General features: G+C 33.3%; 1 protein-coding gene across 1 annotated transcript in view; it reads right to left on the reverse strand.

Moving 5' to 3' along the window:
- The window catches only part of LOC306861187 (glutamate receptor ionotropic, kainate 2-like), a gene marked incomplete at both ends in the record, with an annotated part of 66564 nt that overhangs the window by 36454 nt on the left and 6851 nt on the right, over positions 1 to 23259 (reverse strand). Inside the window, 2 exons of the mRNA XM_079403323.1 lie at positions 3401 to 3658; positions 11395 to 11562. Coding sequence (XP_079259449.1) covers positions 3401 to 3658; positions 11395 to 11562 — 426 coding nt within the window. The remainder of the gene's footprint in view (positions 1 to 3400; positions 3659 to 11394; positions 11563 to 23259) is intronic.

Here is a 23259-nt window from a genome sequence, read left to right on the forward strand (position 1 = left end):
TTCTATAATTTTATTTCTATAATTATTTATAATATATATAACTATTTATAATTTCATGAATACATTTTTTGTTCATATTTATTATGTTATATTTATGTAATATAATTAACTATTTATAGAATTAAATTAATATGAATAAATATGAATACATTTAATTTAAATAATGAAAATGATTTTCTCACATGACTGTAATGAGAATTTGAGTGGAAAATGCATAGTTATCATAAAAATAGAATATACTGTATAACTACTGACTTTATATAATTAATACAAATAAATATAAATAAAATATTTTACGTAAGATATCTGTGATATATAATTATTGAATATTTATATAATTAAATTAATATTATTTTTATTATTTTTGTATTTTATTTTATTATTTTTATTTTTATTATTTTAATATAATTAAATGAATATTATTTTTATTATATATATATATATATATGTATGTATGTTTAATTAGTTAATTAACATTTAATATTTTTTTTTAACTGCCTTTAACTTTTACAATAAGATCGTTTTATTTATTTTTTACTGTAATACTGTAAAACCTTTATCGTTTTATTACAGTAACAAGAATCTAATGAGAAATTGAGCTTAAATCTCCTGAAAATACTGTTGTCCTAAAAGTCGGCTTAATTTTCATAAGCAACATCCAATTTCTTTCAGTTTTGAGGTGAAATGTGATCTGGAAATAAGATTTCATGGGATTTACATGTGAATATTTCATCCTGTGTGATTGTGTTCACAATCTTTCAGACATAAACGGTCCTGAATCTCACACACAAACTCACTTACACTCACAGACACACACTCACACACACACAAACTCACTTACACACACACACACACACACTGATCTGATCCCATGTCGCTCCGTTGGGACTCGCTGAAGCAGAGCATCCTGGGATACTCAGGGGGTGGGGCTGCAGCGCTTTATCTGACCTTAACAACTCGTAACTAATGGTCGCCTGGCAACCACATCCTCTGTTACTCTAGGTGAGATTGAGGACATTAGGAAAAGATGCAGTAAATCAACAAAACATCTCACACTCTCTCTCTCTCTCACACACACACACACACACACACACACACACACTCACACACAGAGAAACAGTGACTCCTTTTCTCAGATATAAGGGTAAATGTCACAAAACCCATAAAAACGTGTGCAATTAATATTTCAAATCAGTTTTTATTTTTGTACTTTTTAATATTTCATGTAATTGTAGTTACATATCTAGTAATTTTGTTGCATGCTTTAGTCATGTTTATTAACCTAAAATGTAAAAAAAAAAAATCTGTTTAGGTTTAATTAATTTTTTTATTTCAGATTTAGTTCACTGAGTATTTATTTATTTGTAATTAGTAATTTTGTTAATTAGTAATTGTTTTCAGTTTTCATGTTCATTTTAGTTTCATTTATAATAATTTTGCTATGTGCATCTGCCATTTTTACTAGTTTTTACTTAATGTTTCTATTGAGGTTTAATTCATTTTTATTTCAGTTCAAGGTTTTATTTATGGACAGTTAGTAATTGCATTGCTTAATATATTGTTATTGTTTTTATTATTTTAAATAATTTTTGAATTTTATTTATTTTATATTAATTGTAGTTTAATTTTGTTATTTTACATACTTTTTTATTATATAATAATATGATTAAGCCATTTTAGTGCTTGTTTAAGTTTAGTAATTTAAGTGCTTCTGTCATTTATTTATTTTATTATATTTTATTTTAGTCTTGATTCCATTTTGGTATTTATTTATTCATTTCCAATTTCAACTTCAGCTTTTTTAATTCTAATGCTAATTTACAGTCCAAAAATGTCCTGTTAAATTTACAGTAAAAAAGTGACCTTTAACTGCGTAAATTAACACATTTTTCCTTGCAATAACCTTAAATCCGACACTAATTTAAAGTAAATTTGCATATAATGCATGCAGTGTTTCTACTACTAATGAGCTGACGGTGGGAGCCGCCGCTGAACACCTAATTAAAACAAACGATTCCAGCTCCTGCTTTGATTCAGTTTGTGTGATTACAGGCAAAACGCCCAGAGAAGGTAATAAAATCACTTCTATTAATTAGAAAAGACTAATGAGGAGAACGCTGCAGTGAGATTCGTTTGGTGAGATCTGACTGCATTCGTGATGTGTTCCTGTGCTACTAGTCAGTCTAATGATTTATGAATTATGATGATGTTCTATATGCATTAAACACCCAGATGACCTGATAGGTTGTTGACAAATGGAGCTGTCCATGAACTGTTTTCTTTTTATTTATTTAACACAACGATTTTAGGTTCAAATTTACAGATGCATAAGGGAACGTGTTTATTTTAAGTCCTAACATTTTTTATTTTTTTTTGTCCTCACTAGTTCATTTTAAAAGGTATTATAAATATTTACATTTTTTGTTTTATTTATACAAATATTTACACTTTTTTTTATTTACGCATTTACATTCTTGATCATTTACAAATGTTTATTTACAAATAGTTACATTTTATTTACGTTTTAGTTTTTATTTATACCCATATTTACTGTTTTTTTTGTTTACAAACATTTACATTCTTGATTATTTATTTACAAATATTTACTTTCATAATTACAAATATGTGCATCTTGATTTTTATTTACATGTAGTTACAGTTTAAATTTTTTATTTACATTTTAAATTTATTTACATTTTTAAATTTAAATTTATACAAATTTATTGACGACTTGATGTTTATTGACAATTCTCCTTTTTATTTACAAATATTTACATTTTGATTTTTATTTATAAATATAACATTTTTTGTTTTTTATTTACAAATATTTACATTCTTAATTATAAATATGCACATCTCCATTTTTATTTACAAATATTTACATTTTGTATTTTTTTACAAATATGTACATCTTGACTTATTTATAAATATTTAGATTTTTGTTTTTATTTTCAAATATTTACGTTTCGATTTTTTTTTTATAAACATTCATGATTGTTTTTAAATTTACAAATATGTACATCTTATAAATGTTTACATTTTTGTTTTTATATTCAGACATTTGCATTCTTAATTTTTATAGTTATTGTATTTATTTATTTTTTTGGTTTTGCATCGCAATGAATTCATTTAGAAAAATACAAGTAATAAAAATTTAGACTCAAATTTACACAAAACTGATCTAAAAATGATAATAAAAATATATAATAAATATATATTTCTGAGATGATAATTGTATGGTGTAATGATGTGATAAAGAATATTAGCACTGTTTAAAGTGTTTATCTCTGCATTCTGTGTTCTCTTTCACATACTATTATTAAGTGCAGCATGCAGTGTGCACACTAGTGTTCTCTGTAGTGTGCTCGTGGTCTGTGTTTGTGATTGGCTGAGCACTCACCGGTGCTGTCGTCATACACCACCGTCACAGTCCTCCACCGGAAGAAGTGCACGAGGTCCAGAATGGCCCGGCTGAGCGAGGAGAAGTCCGGATACAGACTGATGTAATACGAGTCTCTGTTATCAGAAACCTGGTGCTTCCAGCGCGTCTGGATGTGAGGCACGCCCAGAGCGTTCGAGATCGACTGCACCGCATTGGCTGACGAGCTGTGGGAGGGGCCAAAGATCGCGGCCACGCCCAGGGACAGCTGCTCGCAGGCTGGTGATTGGACGGCAGAAAACACACAGGGCCAATCAAACAGAGATAAAATTTCAACAGAAATAGTAATAATCAATATTATTTTTATGTTCTTGGCTTTTATTCACAAATATTTCATTCTTGAAGTTTATTTACAAATATATGTGACCCTGGAGCACAAAACCAGTCATAAGGGTCAATTTAGTGAAATTCTGATTCATACATCATCATCATCTGAATAAATAATCTTTCCATTGATGTATGGTTTGTTATGATAGGACGATATTTGTCTGAGATACAACTATTTGAAAATCTGGAATCTGAGGGAGCAAAAAAATCTAAATATTGAGAAAATCTCCTTTAAAGTTGTTCAAATGAAGTTCTCAGCAATGCATATTACTAATCAAAAATTAAGTTTTGATATATTTACGGTATATTTAGCGTGACCGCGCTCTGAATCAGTGTGTAATCTGTCCAATGGAAGGGCGAGACGTCACGGGCGGGTGACGTAATCGATCAGGAAGCATAAAAGCACGTGCGGCGGAGTGGCGTCAGCTGTTTGTCATTCAGCAACCGCTACTATGTGTGTGTGTTTGTCAATCTGTGTTGTGAGTCTTATTTAGTGTTGTTTGTCCCTAAGCACAATCATTTGAAATAAGCTCCACAATGTGTGCAAGCACTTGGGCGAGAGCAGATCGCATTACAGGCTGTGTGTTCCTCCCTGCAACGGGGATACAGTCCGTGTGTGGTCTGCTTGAGAGTCAGTTCTCGAGGGAGTCTGCCCGTTTTGTGAGTGTTTGTCACTGCGTCTGCTTGCTCTCAGAAGGCTCTCTTTGAGGAGTGAGCTTTCACTAGCGTTCCTCCCGGTGCCGGTCCCGCTTCTGCCGAAGAACATGCACTCGTGGATCGGGTGGAGGGATGGGGACGGGCGAGCCTCTATCTTCTTCCTTTCCATCAGATCCAGCGCCCGCCCGCGGTTTCTTCCCCCGGAGAGAGGGCTCGACGCTCCGTTTGTCTTCCTCTGAGGAGGTGGACATGAAGGACGTCGATGAGCTTTGTAAAGCTGCAGTGTTTGCACGAGCATATTATGAATGACGACATCATTATATTCGCGCTGTTAGCTCTAAGATAAAGGGCTGATTGTGCTTTTCCCCGCCGTAAGATCTCGCGGTTCCGGTCCGCCACTGCGTGAGGCACTGCGGCGAGTGAGATCGCGGGGATTGCAGCATGGATCTGGCGGACGGGTTGGAGACGGGTTCGCTCTATCTCCTCCTGCATTCCCCAGATCTAGCACTCTCGCTTGCGGCTGGAAGCCCGCGGTGCGGTTCTTCCCCTTTGAGTGAGAGCTCGCTGTTGCCGAGGCGACCGCGTGCATTACGTCATTCTTATTATGAATCCTTTTCATATCAGACCGTGTTTATTCGTCTGGTTGTCTTTCTGCATTTAATTTTTGAGGAATTAAATGATGTATTTAATCTAATTAGGAGAAGTTAGTTGTGTATGTATACACGTGTATATAGGAGCCTCTTGGGACTTTTCTCGAGTGAGATTCAAGATTTTGTTTATTTGTCACATACACAATTATACAGGGTATAACCAGCAGTGAAATGTAGGTCAGGTCCGCTCCAAGGACAGTGCAATTATATAGAATACAAATATTAAGAAAAAGAAAAGTAGAAAAAATTAAAGATAAAAAATATAAATATAAATGTGCAGGTCAGTATGTTGTTTACTTAAATAGTAATAAAGAGGAATGTGCAAAAAAGTTGTACAGAGTATATTAAATAGCAGCAATATCAGCAATATGAGGTAGAGAAAAATTATGAATAGCTTATTGATATGGTGATATTTACATGGAGTCATGTGATATTATGACACAGAGTTAGAGTTTAGGAGCCTGATGGCCTGGGGGAAGAAGCTCCTCCTAAGTCTCTCAGTTTTTGCCATCAGGCTACGGAAGCACTTACCAGAAGGAAGCAAAGTGAATAGCTGGTTACCAGGGTGATTAGAGTCCTTGATGATTTTAACAGCTCTATTTTTGCAGCGTTTGAGGTAGATGTCCTGCAGAGAGGGGAGAGCAGACCCTGAGATGCGCTCAGCTAAGCTCACAACTCTCTGTAGTGCTTTGCAGTCCTGATTGGAGCTGTTTCCATTCCACACTGAGATGCACTGAGTCAATACACTTTCTATGGTCCCTGAATAGAAAGTTTTCAGGATTGCTGGTGAGACCCTGAATTTCCTCAGCTGACGCATATGGTACAGTCTTTGCCTGGCTTTCTTAACCTGTGTTTGGATGTGTGTAGTCCAAGTCAGGTTCTCGGAGATGTTTACACCGAGGTACTTGAAGCTACTCACCCTCTCCACAGGGGTCCCACTGATCCTGAGAGGAGAGTAGGGCTGCTGCTGTCTCTTCCTAAAGTCCATGATCAGCTCTTTAGTTTTGCTCACATTCAGTGAGAGGCAGTTGTCCTGGCACCATGATGTGAGTCTCTCTACCTCATCCAAGTATGCGGTCTCATCGTTGTTGGAGATGAGGCCCAGAACCACAGTATCATCAGCGAATTTGATAATAGATGTGGAGCTGTGAGAGGACACACAATCATGCGTGTAGAGAGAGTAGAGCAGGGGACTCAGGACACAGCCCTGTGGGGCTCCTATGTTCAGAGTGATGGAGTTTGAGGTGAACTGGCCAACTTTCACCACTTGAGGTCTGCCGGTGAGGAAGTCTTGAATCCAGTCACAGAGTGAGGAGTTTAGGCCGAGGTCTGTGAGTTTAGAAGCCAGCTTGATGGGGACTATAGTGTTGAAAGCTGAGCTATAGTCAATGAATAGCAGCCTTACATAATTCCCATTGTTGCTGTCCAAGTGTGTGAGGGAAGAGTGGAGGACGTGAGAGATGGCATCGTCTGTAGATCTGTTTGGGCGATAGGCAAACTGAAGAGGGTCCAGAGTATCAGGGATGGAGGAGCAAATGTGGCTCTTTACAAGTCTCTCAAAAACCTTCATGACTATAGATGTGAGGGCAACTGGGCGATAGTCATTCAGGCAAGAGGGTTTATTGTTCTTAGGCACAGGGATAATGATGGATTTTTTGAATGAGGTGGGAACCACGGAGGTAACAAGGGACTCATTAAAGATAGACGTGTCGGACTTGTCTTGGACTCGTTGGTATTTGGACTCGGACTTGGTCATTGGACTCGCAAAATGTTGTAGTTGGTCTCGACAGTCCAGCTATATATGCTTTTTTTTTCTCTTTCAAAACAAAACCATTAATCTGGCTTGCTTGTTCGGAAAATGGGTAATGCAATTGGTTTAATTTACAATCCATCTAGAACGGGCATTGCTATTGGTCGCCTGGTAAATGCACGGCTGCATTATATGCCTGGCTCCGAGTGTGGGCTCAGAGGCATAATTAATTTTTATTTTGGCCACAGACACAATGTCGGCGAGGTGCATAATACAGTTTGGTATTACAAAGTTCGCTGGAGTTTTCCCTCTCTTCCACCTGACTTTCCTTCCCTTTTATATAGCTTATAAATGCCCGTGCATTTTACTTTCATTTTCAATAGCGCAATTGTCAGTTGTCATAATGCAAGAAGATGGGAGTTAAACATCTTTTAATAACTAGAGCGTTTCATGCACGAGACACTGCAAGAGACGCGAGCGCAGCAGTCAAACGCGTCCATGTTTACACAGAAAAAACAATGGAAAAGCAGCGTAATCAAATAAAAAAACCTGTGAAGAACTACGGTCTGTAGTACTAGTACTACGGTACTAGTATGTCTGATATTTCATGTGTGCATCAGGGTGACAGGCTGAAAACTACTGGCCGTTGTTTTTACAGAGCATAGTTAATAATAGCACTCTAGGTGTTATACCTTCAGTCATTTTGAATTTGAATTACTTGAGAATTTTTAAAGCATTTTTCTTGTATTATTTCTGAACATATAATATGCATAAGGAACGTTTGTACAAGATGTAGTTGTAGTTCATGCATCTTTTCTGCAAAGATATTTAGTGATTTGTTTAACATTTACATCATGATGACAACTTCATGTGTGTGGTGCACTTAGAATAGAATTTTCTTTAACTAGAGGTTTAATAAAAAAAGTTGCTTGAATCATGTTGTAGTTATATTTTCAAGTTGACTTGTTAAAACTGTACAAAATCGAGAATTGGTCAAATATTCTATGAAAATCTATTTTTTTTTTGCCATATCGTCCAGCCTAGAAACAAATAAAAAAACCTTCCAATTTTTAATTTCTTTAATTTTTCAGTCTTTAATTGTCTGTTCTCTAACTGAACTAAATGATTTTTATTTCTACTATTAAAAATGGCGTCAGCTTAACACCTGTAATACTGTCTATATCTCCCCATCCCCGGGGGACATATATTGCACCTATATTATATGGCCTAAGCTAAACAACAAACAAACGCATGCGCGGCCACACACAGACACACAGAGCTGAAGGTGTTTATATGCTACACAGCCTTGCTTGGGAGGGTTACATTGTACTATGGTTTCTTTAGGACAGGGGTCTCAAAACTTGGTCCTGGGAAGGGAGATTCCCGTCAGGAGAGATCTCCTCTCACACGCGTGGGGCACTATCGTCCTCCCTCGCCTGGAGCTGTGGAAGCTGTCGGTGTGGCCTCTGAGGCACAGCTCCTAGCTTCCGGTCTCTCAACCGAGGTTGCTGAGACCATCCTCCAATCCAGAGCTCCCTCTACGAGGAAACTGTACGCCCTGAAGTGGAAGCTCTTCACTTCATGGTGCGGAGGTTGCCAGCTCGACCCAGCTAACTGCCTGATTGGTACAGTTCTGGAGTTCGTGCAGGCCTGTTCCTCCACGGGGTTAACCCACTCCACCCTGAAGGTCTACGTGGCGGCTATATCGGCCTACCACGCCCTTCTTGGTGCCCTTTCAGTGGGTAGACACCCCCTAGTACATGTTTCTTCCAGAGGCTGAGGCCTCCGGCCAGAGAGCTTATGCTATGTGGTGGATCAGGATGCTATTCCATAGCCTCAAGTCCTCTGCTGTCCCCTTTCCTGGGGATCAAGACTCACTTCTTAGGAGTTTGCCTTCGGGACGCAGGCCCCGCCGACTTTAGCCACTCGTGGCCTTTTTTCTCTCGCCCTTGTTGTGCTCCCGAGGGATACACACAGGGCAGGGACTTGGAAGTCTGGCGGCGTGGGCATCTCGTGAGGGCCACACTTCCGGCATCCCTGCCAGCGCTTGCTTCATTCCTAGAAGCTGACGCCGGCTCCGCTGCACGTGCTTTTATGCTTCCTGGTCGATTACGTCACCCGCCCGTGACGTCTCGCCCTTCCATTGGACAGATTACACATGTATTCAGAGAGCGGTCACGCTGAAGGTGTTCCCCTACCGTTTTCGACGCAGCGTCTCATTCCCTTCGGGGAACCATGGTTACATACGTAACCTGAGACGTTACTTAATATGCTAATGATTTTTGTCATAAAAGAGAAATGTATAATTTTGATCCATACAATGTATTGTTGGCTATTGCTACAGATATACCTGTGTTACTCATGACTGCTTTTGTGCTGCAGGGACACATACTGTATATATTCTTGACTTTTATTTACAAGTATTTACAATATGTATTACATTTTTTTTTATTCTTGATTTTTATGTACAAACATTTGCATTCTTGACTTTACAAATATTTACTTTTTTTTGTAACAAATATTTGCATTTTTCATTTTTATTTACAAATATTTACATGTTTGGGTTTTTATTTAGAAATATTTATATTTTTGTTTTTCTTTACATTTTTATAATATTGGTTTTATTTGCAAACATTGACATTATTGGTTTTATTCACTAATATTTACAGTTTTGGTTTTCATGTATTGTATCAAAGAGTTACATCCCTGGTTTTTTTTGTCTGATATTTATATGTTTGGTTTTTGATAATAATAATAATAATAATATTTTATTATTTTTAAATTTACCAATATTTACATTCTTGATTTTTGCTTTGTTGTTTTAATTTACCAATATTACATTCTTAATTTGTATTTATATATTTTTTTCAAATATTTACATTTTTGATTTACAAATATTAACATTCTTGATTTTAATTTTTTTTTTTATTAACACTTTTTTTGTTTTTATTTACAAATATTTAGATTCCTGAGAAGCTGTTAAACGCATATCATTTTTAGGTCTTGCAGCTTTATTTGTTTGTATTTTACTGTGATTGAATGCGTTTTACCACAATAGTAATTTTGTAATTACTGTGTGTTTTGTTTTCTTGTGGGTCTGTTTCTCACACAAAGCAATCTTACACCTTTGAGGTGATTTTTTTTGTGTGCGTTTAGTATAAATCTACGTTGTGTTTGGCTTTGGATCAAAATGATATAATTTATTCCATCATACTCTCTGAATAATTGCACACTTCTCCCTTTGCATGTGATGTTTGGTAAAAACAGCTTTTCCACGCCGTCGAGGTCACTAATGCACACATTGAAATCAGCTCAGTCTGTGTTAAACGGGACGCTCTGACAGCAGAAGCACCTCACATGCTATTTCTCTAAATTGAGCCCAATTTCACTTTCCATTCCAGCGTAACCGTCACGTCTGAAAGCAGCCCAAGAAAAAAGGGTCATTAAAATTACAAATGAGGCTTTGGGCTTGAAGTGACAAAGCGCAGGATAATAGGGGCAGCGTGGGAAGCAGAAAAGAGACGATTTTCAGGAGAGAACACGAACATTTAAACTCGTTCGATTTGAGAAGAAAACACTTGAGTGTGTTTGCAGTCCATTCACTCACCTAAATATATTTTAATTGTATATTTATAAATATGCACATTTTTATTTTAATTTACAATTGATTAAATTGTTGGTTTGTATTTACAAATATTTACTTTCTTGATTATCATTCAAAAATATTTATTTTGTTTTAAATTACAAATAATTACATTTCATTTGTATTTACAAACATTTACATTTTTGTTTATTTACAATTACATTTTGTGATGTTTTTATTTACAAATTTATATTCTTGATTTATAAATGTACAGTTTTATTAATTTTCGAGTTATTAAATGTATTTACAAATATTTACATTTTTATTTTGTTTGAAAAATATTTACATTTCTTCAGTTTACTTTATAAATGATTACATTTTGCTATTATTTGCAAATATGTATTTTTTTATTTACAAAATATTTACATTCTTGATTTATATTTATAAATATGTACATTTTTTATTTTAATTTACAAAAACGTTTTGGTTTGTATTTACAGATATTTACTTTCTTGATTATCATTTAAAAATATTAATTTTGTTTTAAATTACAAATATTTACATTTTTTGTTTTTATTTACAAACATTTAAATTCTTGATTATTATTTACAAAACTTAAAAAAATATATTTACATTTCTTCATCTGAATTCATGAATATTTAGATTTTTGTTTGTGATTTACAAAGGTTTACATTCTTCATTTTTATTGATAAATATTTACTTTATTTACAGAATATTTACAATCTTGATATTTACAAATATTTACTGTTTTGTTTATGATTTCCAAATACTTGCATTCATTTTTCATTTACAAATATTTAATTTTTAGTTTTAGTTTTCAAATAGGCTACATTCCTCATTAGTATTTACAAATATTTACTTTTTTGTTTTGTTATTTATTTATTTTGGGGTTTCATTTACAAATGTGTGCCTTCTTGGTTTGTATTTAGAAATATTTTCATTCTTCATTCTTTGTGTGTTTTCTCACCCTTCCTGGAGGCTTCGAAGCTGTCGAAGACGTTGATTCTCTGGATGTCGTAGGTGAGCGTGGTGTTGGGCAGAAGCGTTCGGTTTCTGTTGATGGTGTTCAGCGCGAATTTAAAGGCCAGTTCCTCCGGTCCGGACGGGCCGCTCTCTATCGACTCAAAAATCCCACCTTCAGACAGACAGACACCGACATCAGTCTTTTTTTCAAAACTTTACACACAAATCCAAGAATTGCACACAAAATGCAAAACACCGCACACTTCAGCACTGCATTCACAATATCACAAACACATCTCAAACGCAAACACCTTTGCCATAATATTACAGTTTTTTATGATTGCTAAGGCACGATTTTAAAAACAAGGGTCATTTTGTCAAAACACTACACACAGTTCACACATCTACACACAAGTAGCAGAACATCTCAGATCTTTTGCAAAATGAAACACTTTATTCAAAACTTTACAATAATTTAACAAAATCAGTACCTTATGATACACACGTTTCATTCAGTTGGATTCTGTTTGAACCACTTACACACTGCTGTGCTCGATCTTAAACACTTGCTACTTTTCTACCTTTCTAATGATACAGTCTGGGTTTGATTTTTGATTTTTATTTTTTGAGATATTGTTAAAGAACATGAATTGACCAAACACAATACACAAAACAAGTGTTGCAAACTGATGGAAGTATTTATTTCTCACCACATTGTAAAATCCTTCAATCCTTCAATTAGGCTGAAAATCAGAACATATTCTAAATACAATATAGTACATAAACAAAAAAACCACCTTAGCATCATCTCTTCATGTAGCTGGATATGGCCACTTCGTCCACATCACAGGCAACGTCTGCAATCACACGCAACATTCCCCGCAATGTTGCGGGGAAGTCGTGGCCTAATGGTTAGTGAAGGGTTGTGGGTTCGAGTCTCGGGCCGGCAGGGATTGTAGGTGGGGGGAGTGAATGTCCAGCGCTCTCTCCACCCTCAATACCACGACTGAGGTGCCCTTGAGCAAGACACCGAACCCCCAACTGCTCCCCGGGCGCTGCAGCATAAATGCTGCCCACTGCTCCGGGTGTGTGTTCACGGTGTGTGTGTGTGTGTGTGCACTTAGGATGGGTTAAATGCACACCTGAGGGCCGTGTTTGATCAACTGGTTCATATGTGTAGTATTTTGGAAAGCAGTGCCTTAAAATGGCAAAGAAGTGACATTATGTTAGATTTCTGTGTCTAATATAGAGAAGTGTGTTTAGTGTTTTGCAACACAATGTGTGTAATGTTTTGCAAAAAGTTTGAGGCTGAGAATGTGCTTGTTGTGCAGATTTGGGCTGAGGTAGTGTTCCTTGAGTGTAAGGTTTCACTAACTGTGTTATTTTTAATTTTAGCGTGTAAGCAATCGTAAAAAACTGTAATTCCTGTTAGATTTGTGTGTGTTACATAGAGAACTGTGTGTTGTGTTTTGCAAAAAGTGTTTTATGAAAAGAGTCAAAGGCTGAGAATTAGTGTCTGGTTTTGCAGATTTGGTAAATAATAATAAAGATTTTGTGTGTAAGCAGTTGAAAAAACTGCAGTTTAGTTCAAGTTTATACTTAACCCTAAAACTGAAATAAAATTTAATTTAAACACTATAGAATTTTTTAAAGAAGACAGAAACATGGTAAAATTACTAAAACTTTAACTAAAATTAAAATGGAAAATATATAAAAAACTGATTCAAAATATGAATAAAGACTAATTTTAATAGTTTTATTTTACATTCACTTGTGTAAGGTTTGCATTTTTTCTAAATACATTTTAAAAGCCTGATATATGTGGCTTCATTAATTTACAGCAATACACAGAAAACACAAATAAATATATAAATGTAAAAATAAAAATATACATTTAGTACATTAAAAAATAAAATTAAATAAAAAAACTGCTTTATTAAAGGAAAATCATGTGGTATCAGTTTCATGCAAAATGCCGGACAGCCTAATATTAACTTTTATTTTTTTATTAACACATTTTTATTTTAAATATTTACATTTTTGCTTTTATTTATAAATATTTATATTTTTATTTACAAATAAAATTAATTAATTAGTTTTTTTATTTGCTTCAGATAAAAGCATCTGCTAATGCAAAATGAATCAATAAACAAATGAAATAAACTGCATATAATGCACCCCATTCTCAGCTTCTGCATGAACTGGAAGCGAGTGAGGATGAGTGCGACACAGAGCCGTGATCATTATACGCTGCTGCTGCTGGATTTGAGGTGTTAATGAGTGAACGCGAGACAACAAACAGATCCGAGTGAAAGTGCTAACGACCTGTTACAGACACACACAGCAATTAGAGTCTGAGAAAAACTTAACATCAGTCACTGCTCTATGTGTGTGTGTGTGTGAGAGTGTGTGTGAGAGTGTGTGTGAGAGTGTGTGTGTGTGTGAGAGTGTGTGTGAGAGTGTGTGTGTGCGTGTGTCTGTGCGTGTGTGTGTGTGTGTGTGTGTGTATGTATGTGTGTGTGTGTGTGTGTGTGTGTGTGTGTGTGAGAGTGTGTGTGTTTATGTGGTTTATGAGGACACAAATGTGTATAATGACATGGGTATGACAGAGGTATTACAATATGAAGGTGGTTTATGAGGACACTGCCTATGTCCCCGTAATTCAAAAGGCTTAAAAAACATACTAAATGGTGTTTTTTTGAAAATCTAAAAATGCACAAAGTCTCCTGTGAGGACTAAGTTTAGGTGTAGGGTTGGTGTAGGGCAATAGCACACACAGTTTGTTCAGTATAAAAACCATTACGCCTATGGAGAGTCCCCATAAACCACAAAAACCAACATGTGTGTGTGTCTGTGCGTGTGTGTGTGTGTGTGTGATAATCAGAAATGTTTCTCAAGCAGTAAATCAGTATATTATAATGATTTCTGAAGATCATGTGACACTGAAGACTGGAGTAATGATGCTGAGAATACAGCTGCAGATCACAGAAATAAATTACACTTTAACACATATTCACATAGAAAACAGCTGATTTACATTAGAGTAATATTTCACATTTCTTATTATTTTTATTGCATTTTTAATCAAATAAATGCTGCTTTGGTGAGCAGAAGAGACTTCTCTAAACTTTAGACCTCAGGAGGATAAACTCACTGCAGAAACACTATCTACTGTACAGATGGACTTTCAGGAATCTTCCAGCTGAATTTAATCTCTCTCTCTCTCTCTCTCTGTGTGTAATTATGATTAAGCTGTTATCCTACTTCAGTCTTTGTGCTGCTAAAAACAGCCTCGTCGTGCCGTGAGCCTGGAGATTTTATCCTCCTGCAAAGGTAAAATGTCAAGTCTTTGCTCGAGGGAAGCGCTTTTATTCGGCACAAAGCAGCAGCTCTCAGATCAGTTTTCAGAGGATATTACAGTCGAGTTTCATCTGCACTTACTCCTCAGATCAGCCGAACACTGGCACACAATCAAACTCCAGAAAGAGCTGAGAGCATCTTTCATCTCAAGACTGTCGAGGAGAAACAGAGATGTTTGTCATGCTTTTATTTCAATCTCATTGGATACTGCTTGTTCCACAGCTAGTCACATTTGAACAATACTCACACTTTTAACAATTACTCAACTGAATAAATATCATTGTTTTCTCAATGAAGAGATTTATGCTGATTCTATGCATGATTTTAATAATTGCATTTTAAAAACATGATAGAAATCAAATTAAAATAGATGCAAATAGTAATAATAAACCATGGCACAATTTTTTGAGTGCTGAAATCTGAACTGCTTTATTTATGACTGACAAATACTTTAAAGCTGCAGTCCGTAACCTTTTTTTGGTTAAAAAAAATATAATAGACAACCTGTACAAACTGCGCTAAATGTTAAGTTTTATGAAGGAAGGTAGGAAGCCTCTGAGCTGTGTTTATGATCAATGTGCATAACACTGACTGTAAAATATGTATTTTAGGTAGGGGTGTGCGATAGATATCGTCTGCAATAATAACGTAATTGTTGTTTTAACGATGTGCGGTTTGACATTATCAAGTATTTTGCAAAAACCATTCAAAACAGCTAAAGTGCATGCATTACGTGAAGTAGAGTGTGTTCTTTCACTGCATGATTCAGTCCATAAAAATACATTTAGAATGAGCACAAATTCAAGATATGGGGCAGAAAATGTATTTATTTATACCACGTCATATACCACCTGCTTATTTCTCCAGAAGTTGCCATGATTACAAATGTACTGTTTTTTTTTAACAACAGTTCAATAAACAAGTTAATTAAGGGACTTCCATATAATTCCAAGCACAGCCACAGCACTGGTTTGTGTTTCTGAACAACACATTCCTGAATGAATCAGCCGTTTAAATGATTCGGTTCAGTCGCGATTATTTACAGTGACTTGCTGCCACCTACTGGTGCTTTTAATTTCACATTTAAAGTATCTTTTTATGTTTAATATCAAAACATTATTCATGCATTTGTGTGACTGCAGGTTAAAGCATTCATGTCCTGCATTAAACAGTGTGTAAATACATCTAAACACCTCTTCAGACGCAGCTTCTGTGTTTCCTCTGTTGTTGATACTGATATCATTTGCTTGGTTACAGCCCAAATGTCTTATTATTCTAATTCACTGATTCATTTTAAGAATTTGATTCAAAAGATAATGCACACTTTTAGAAAAATGGCTTTATAAAGGTAAAAATGCCCATAATAGGTAAAAAATCCATTTAAACTTATTGGAAAGGATTCATTTCTATCAGTGTGAACTGACCAACACATATGAAGAATATCAAACACTTCAGGAGTCAGCTGTCCACGGCAGTCCAGCACAATAACACACTCAGAAAAATATTGTCTAATCCCAGAAAGTATCGAGATATTATTTTTTGTCAATATCGCACACTCCTAATTTTAGGTGTGGAATGACACATTTTGAGTTTTATATTTGGGATATGGTCATTGCGCTCCTTTGGGCAGTTTTTGACCGGCATGGGCTAGTTTTGTCACGCAGACCTGGCAACCCTGGCTGTATGAGCAGAGCAGATGCTTTCAGAGTAGAATTGCTCAGTTCGATGTCGATTTCGACAGGATCAGATGAACTGCCTTTCTGCCGTTTTGAATTTTGTCATAAATTGCAGTAACTTTTGAACTGGTTGACATATCGGCACAAAAAGTGCTAGGCAGCATGTCCTAGAGACAAGGATTTTTGCAAAATGCACTTAGAACTTTTGAAAACATTGTCCAAATCTTTCCTGTGTCAATACCGTCCTTGGCTTATGCCGATTCTGACCATTAGGGCTGGGCAATTTGGCCAAAAAAAAGTTTTTTAAGAACGTTTGGCCGATTCTCGATTTTTACGATTTTTAACTAGTCAACTTGAAACTGTAACTACAACATGATTCAAGTAACTTTTTCTTTATTAATCTAGTTAAAGAAAATGATATTCCAATTGCAGCACACATAGTCAACATGATGTAAATGTTATTCTTTGCAGAAAAGATGCATGAACTATACATCTTGTACAAATATGTCTTATATGTTCAGAAATAATACGAGGAAAATGCTTTAAAAAAAGTCAAGGTAATTCAAATTCAAGTTAAAAGTGTCTAAAAGTGTCTAATTCTAACGTTTGGTAATATTTTTATTCAAAATCACAATTCCTTGATTTAAAAAAAATAAAATCATGGCAAAACATTAAATTCGAATTAATCGACAAAATCTGAAAAATCGCCAACTGATTTGACTCGTTTCCATCATGTTGAAGTAAAGCACTTTTGGTGCTAGGCCCTGAAATGCTGCTTGCAGCTATATTTTTGTCAATATTTAATGTTAATAATTACTTAGTAAATATTCTTCTAACCATTTGTTTAATATTTTTATATGCAATTCAAATACATTTTAATATTATAAATACTGCTGTAAATACTTAGTGGATTTTTGTAAATGAGCATAACTAGTTTGTAAATATTCTTTTATTTTATTTTATATACAAGTCAAATATGTGAATCTTATGTAACATTCTAAATATTGTTGTAAATATATATTTTTTATATATTTCAATATTTGTATGATTTTGTAAATATGTAATGTAAATAATTATTTTGTGAATGTCCTTCTAATTTTTTTATATGCAGATTAAATACATGAATACTGTAAATATTTAGCAGAATATTTGTGTCAGTATTTAATGTAAATTTATTTGTAAATATTCTTCTAAATATTTTTATTTTAAAGGCAATTCAAATACATGAATTGTAACCTAATATTACTGTAAACATTTACATATTTTATAAATATTTAATATATATAATTACTTTGTCAATAATCTTTTTTATTTAATTTGCATTTCAATCTTAACGTTCTAAATATTATTCTAAATGTTTATTGTAATATATTTTTGTACATATTTAATGTAAATAATTATTTTGTAAATATTCTTCTATTTTTGATTTTACATGCATTTTATGACAATGACAATTTATTTATATAGCACAATTAAAAACAACCCACGCTGACCGATGTGCTTTACAATAACTAAACAATAAAAACAGAAACAATTACAATTTGTAATAGAGTACCAAAAAAAAGTGCTTCAACATAATAAAACAAATTCAAAATCATAACGTAACATTCAAAATATTATTTTAAATATTTAGCATTGTATTTTTGTAAAATTAAAAAAAGATATATTTATATGCAATTCAGACTTAATATTCTAAATATAATTAATGTAAATAATTTGTTGTAAATATTCTTCTAAACATTTTTTGAGTGTAAAGGATAACCACGAACCGTACGGCTGCCGTCATGACTCTCTCTGACACGCTGTTGTATTCATTTTTCAATCCAGATAGAGATCTGTGTTGAGGGTTTGTACAGCACACACACACACACACACACACGCACACACACGAGTCTCTGCAGATATCGATTGGTTTCTGAAGGTGTCCTGACTGTCATTCTCAGCTTCACAAACACAGCAAACGTCTTCAGTCTTCTCCGGCCTGATGCAGGACGTTTGCACAAACTTATTACATTCTCATCTGTTGAGTTCTGCCTGCGCTTCATGATCAAAGTCAATTAAAAATATTACTATTGATCAAATGTTCGTTTTGATCAATGGTTAGAATTAAGAGAACTGATACACGGTACTGTGGGGCTCATGCAGAAATAATTCAGCTCTCGTTCATTTAACGAACGTGCTGTTGAATAGAATAAAATTAAATTAAAATAAAAACAATACATAATAAAAAGTAATACAGAGAAAATAATGTGATAATACATTAAAAATAGTGTCAAAAAATAAATAATAAAATAAAATAATAAAAAAAAAAAAGAAATAAGTAAAAAATAAAATAAAATTTTAATAAAATATTGCAATTTGCTTTGAACAGTTTAGGTTTTTAATTAATAATAAATAATTTAGCTTTTTAATGAATGTACTGTTGAGAAATCAAAAATGAAATAATAATATCAAATAAAAAATAACTATGCATAAAATAATGTAAAAAAATAAATAATAATAAAGTAAAATAATTTTTAAAATCTGTCAAATATTGCAATTTGGATTAAATATTTTTGGTCTTTAGTGAATGTGCTGTTGAACTCCCAAAAATAATATAAAGTTATAATAACATCAAAATAAAAATAAATAAATAAATTTGCACAAAATTTAGCAATTTGAATCAAATAATTTAGCTTTTTAATGAATGCACTGTTGAGCTCCCAAATGTAAAATACAATAAAATAAAATTAATTTTATTTCCCCTGTGTCTTTGCATAATGTCTCATTATGTATGGTGAACGTAAAAATATGAAAATATTAATAATACATATTTGAACAGTGAAACAGTGGCTTGTATGAAGTGGTGTTTCATCCCATAGAGACAAAATCAAGCTGACACCAAAATAACAGAATTAGACACAGAAACATAAACACATAAAGCGCAGAGGAGGCCAAAGCTGTGTGTGTGTGTGTGTGTGTGTGTGTGTGAACCTGTTTTTATATACCGGTGTAAACCTGAATTCACACAGACTCATGGGGACTCATGTCACGGTGGGGACCTAATCTGAGGTAAACAAGCTAATAAATAATAATGATAAATAATCAAATAAATAATGTTGTTTTTTGAAAATCTAAAAATGCACAAAGTCTCCTGTGAGGGCTAAGTTTAGGTGTAGGGTTGGTGTAGGGCAATAGCACACACAGTTTGTTCAGTATAAAAACCATTACGCCTATGGAGAGTCCCCATAAACCACAAAAACCAACGTGTGTGTGTGTGTGTGTGTGTGTGTGTGTGTGTGTCTGTGTGTGTGTGTGTGTGTGTGTGTGTCACTGCGTGTGTGTGTGTGTGAGAGTGTGTCAACACGAGCAGCAGCAGATAAAACACAGCGTTGTTTCATTCATGACCTTTGGAGCATCTTCTCAGACGAAACACGCAACCATCACTGACTCAGGATCTCACATCATCTACAAACAAACCTCTCTCTCTCTCTCTCTCTCTCTCTCTCTCTCTCATTGCCTAGTTTGATCTCTGACCTGCGGCTCCCAGGGTTCAGTTTTGCATCTGAAGACGATCCGTCAAACTCTCTCTCTCTTCCAGGAGTATTTGTCGTTATCCAGATCTGACGGCTGTTTTCAGCATCAGAAGCTGAGAGAGCTGAGGTCTCCGCAGGGTTTGTGAGTAAAGTGAACAGAAACACTGCGTTCAGAAATCAGGCCTCGATCTCACATGATCAACCCTGATCTGAACACATTCACATAGATGCAACCTCCTCTCCTTTAGGTGGCAACTCACTTTTACGAACTTGTGATCTTACACTGGGGCCGGTTGCTGACTGGTCATAACTTTTTAAATTCAGTTATGAAAAGCTAGACTTTTTTAGAAAAAAATACCTTAATAAATAATTTATAAAAACAGTAATTATTATTAAATATAAAATATATAGAACCTTTTTAATACATTTAATACATTTTCATATTTATATATTTTATTTTTATTTATTCTATATTATATTTATATTTAATATTTTGCATTTTTATTGTAAAACTGTATTGCAAAAGAAACTATCATTATGATCAGTATTATATAATTTATTTGTAAAATATAATTGATATGTGTTATTATAATAAATGATTTAATGTAATTTATATAATATCAAATTTTTATGTTACTAAATATATTTTATTTTATAATTATGATATAAGTATTGTATATAAATTATAATTAATATTTTTCTAAAATAATTTACAAGGTATTTAATATTTAATTTATCACATTTATATAATATATAATTTGTGAAGTTATATTTATTATAATTAAACAAATCACATTATCATGATTAGTATTGTATAATTTACATATAAATTACATATACATATAAATGTTTATTTATTTTTAAATTTTGAGATATTATTTAACATTTTATTTAATATATATAAAATTATTTAATCTTAAAAATAATTATATATTTGAATATGAATTAATTAATAGATTAATTTAAACACCAAAATGCATGTGAATTTATTAAAAGCATAAATTACAGTAAATACAAAAAATATGTTATGGGGTGTCAGTCAAATTTTCTTTTTAAATGTAACATGCTTAAAATGAATTATGTTGTAGAATTTCCTGGTGTGTGTGTGAGTGTGTGTGTGTGTGTGTGTGTGTGTGTGTGAGTGTGTGTGTGTGAGTGTGTGTGAGTGTGTGTGTGTGTGTGTGTGTGTGTGTGTGTGTGTGTGTGTGTGTGTGTGTGTGAGTGTGTGTGAGTGTGTGTGTATGTGTGTGTGTATGTGTGTGTGTGTGTGTGTGTGTGTGTGAGTGTGTGTGTGTGTGTGTGAGTGTGTGTGTGTGTGTGAGTGTGTGTGTGTGTGTGTGTGAGTGTGTGTGTGTGTGTGAGTGTGTGTGTGTGTGTGTGTGTGTGTGTGAGTGTGTGAGTGTGTGAGTGTGTGTGAGTGTGTGTGTGTGTGAGTGTGTGTGTGTGTGTGGCTGGAAGCAGCGAATCAATCCATCTTCACTCGTCTCTCTGACTCGTGTGTGCCGCGCATGCTAATAGCTAATGGATTTCTGCTTTGTTCTTGAAAGCTCTGCTTGTATTTTTAAACCGTGAAAGGTGCAATTTACTGCCAGAGAAAATAGTCGTGCCGTTTCTGGCATCTGACACAGAGCTTTGAGGCGGTTTGTTCTCGTTTAAGTGTGGTTTATCACACGTTTGGTCCTGAAAGAGCGGGGTCTCACAGAAGCCTTCATCAAAACACCTGAAGATCTGCAGGAGATCCGTCTGGATTTACAGCATCGCTAGGCATCGTGAAGCGTGATGCACACACAAAACTGAACCCATTTAACATGTGCAGCCAAAAAACAACAAAATACAACGACACACATCTGTAAAACCACAGGAGACTGCAGTCTGACTGCAATTCATGATTGAAATCTGTTTTCTTCATGTCATCATAATGCATTATTAGTTTTTTACTAGTTTTTATCATATAGAACAAAATAATTAAAATTATAAAAAATAGGCCCAGATGGTTTACTTTATTGCTTTAAGAGTGAATAATGTTTAAATATTTTGGTATTTATAATATAATGTAATATAATATAATGTAATATAATGTTTTCTGAATAAACCTGTGAAAATTAATATTTTTATTTTTATAGTATAATATAAAATAATGCAGTCTGACAAAATCTGTGAAAATTCATATTTCATTATTTATATTATAAAGCAGTTGGATTGAACCTATGAAAATTAATATTTAATTATTATTTTTTTTATAATATAATATACTGCAGTCTGAAAAAATTTAATAATATAATTTGTATCATTGTAAAATAATAAAATAATTTACTTTTGCTGTGAAAATTTATAATATTTATACAATGTATAATATTTTTACAAACCCACAAATCTTTATTTTGACTAATTTATGATTTATTTATTTATTTATTTTACTTGGGATTGTATATTATTAGTTTTTACTTGCAATCATATAGGACAAAATAATTAAAATTATATATATAAAAAAAAAGGCCCAGATGGTTTACTGTATTGCTTTAAGAATTTATAATATTATATATATATATATATATATATATATATATATATATATAATTTATAATATAATGTAATGTAATATAATATAATGCTGTCTGAGTAAACCTGTGAAAATTAATATTTAAATATTTATTTTTTTATAGTATAATATAAAATAATGCAGTCTGGCAAAACCTGTAAAAATATATTTTTTATTATTTCTATTATAAAGCAGTCTGATTAAACCTATGAAAATTAATATATATATATTTTTTATAATATAATATACTGCATAATATAATATACTTCACTGTCTGAAAAAAATATATATATAAAATATAATTTTTATCATTGAAAAATAATAAAATAATTTACTTTTGCTGTGAAAATTAATAATATTTTTACAATGTAATAAAGCAATATGGTCTGATTAAACCCACAAACTTTAATTTTGACAAATTTATGAATGATTAATGTATTTATTTATTTTACTTGGGGTTGTATATAATAATAAAAATTATAATGAAATAGGTCCAGATGATTTACTTTGTTTCGATAAAAATTAATAATACATTATATAATATATGAAGTCTGATCAAATCCTCAAACCTTCATTTTGATCCATTTGGACTGCATTATCTTTTATTTGCAATCCTATATAATAAATAATAAAAATGACAATGAAATAGGCCCAGATGATATACTTTATTGTTGTGAAAATTACAAATAACCGTGATCAGACGATTAATCAATAACCGTGACAGTTTCACAAATCATGCATCAGATGATGATGATATGAATTAAGAAACACTCAGACAA

Source organism: Barbus barbus (assembly GCF_936440315.1).
Source record: "Barbus barbus genome assembly, chromosome: 42".
In the NCBI taxonomy this organism is placed as follows: domain Eukaryota; kingdom Metazoa; phylum Chordata; class Actinopteri; order Cypriniformes; family Cyprinidae; genus Barbus; species Barbus barbus.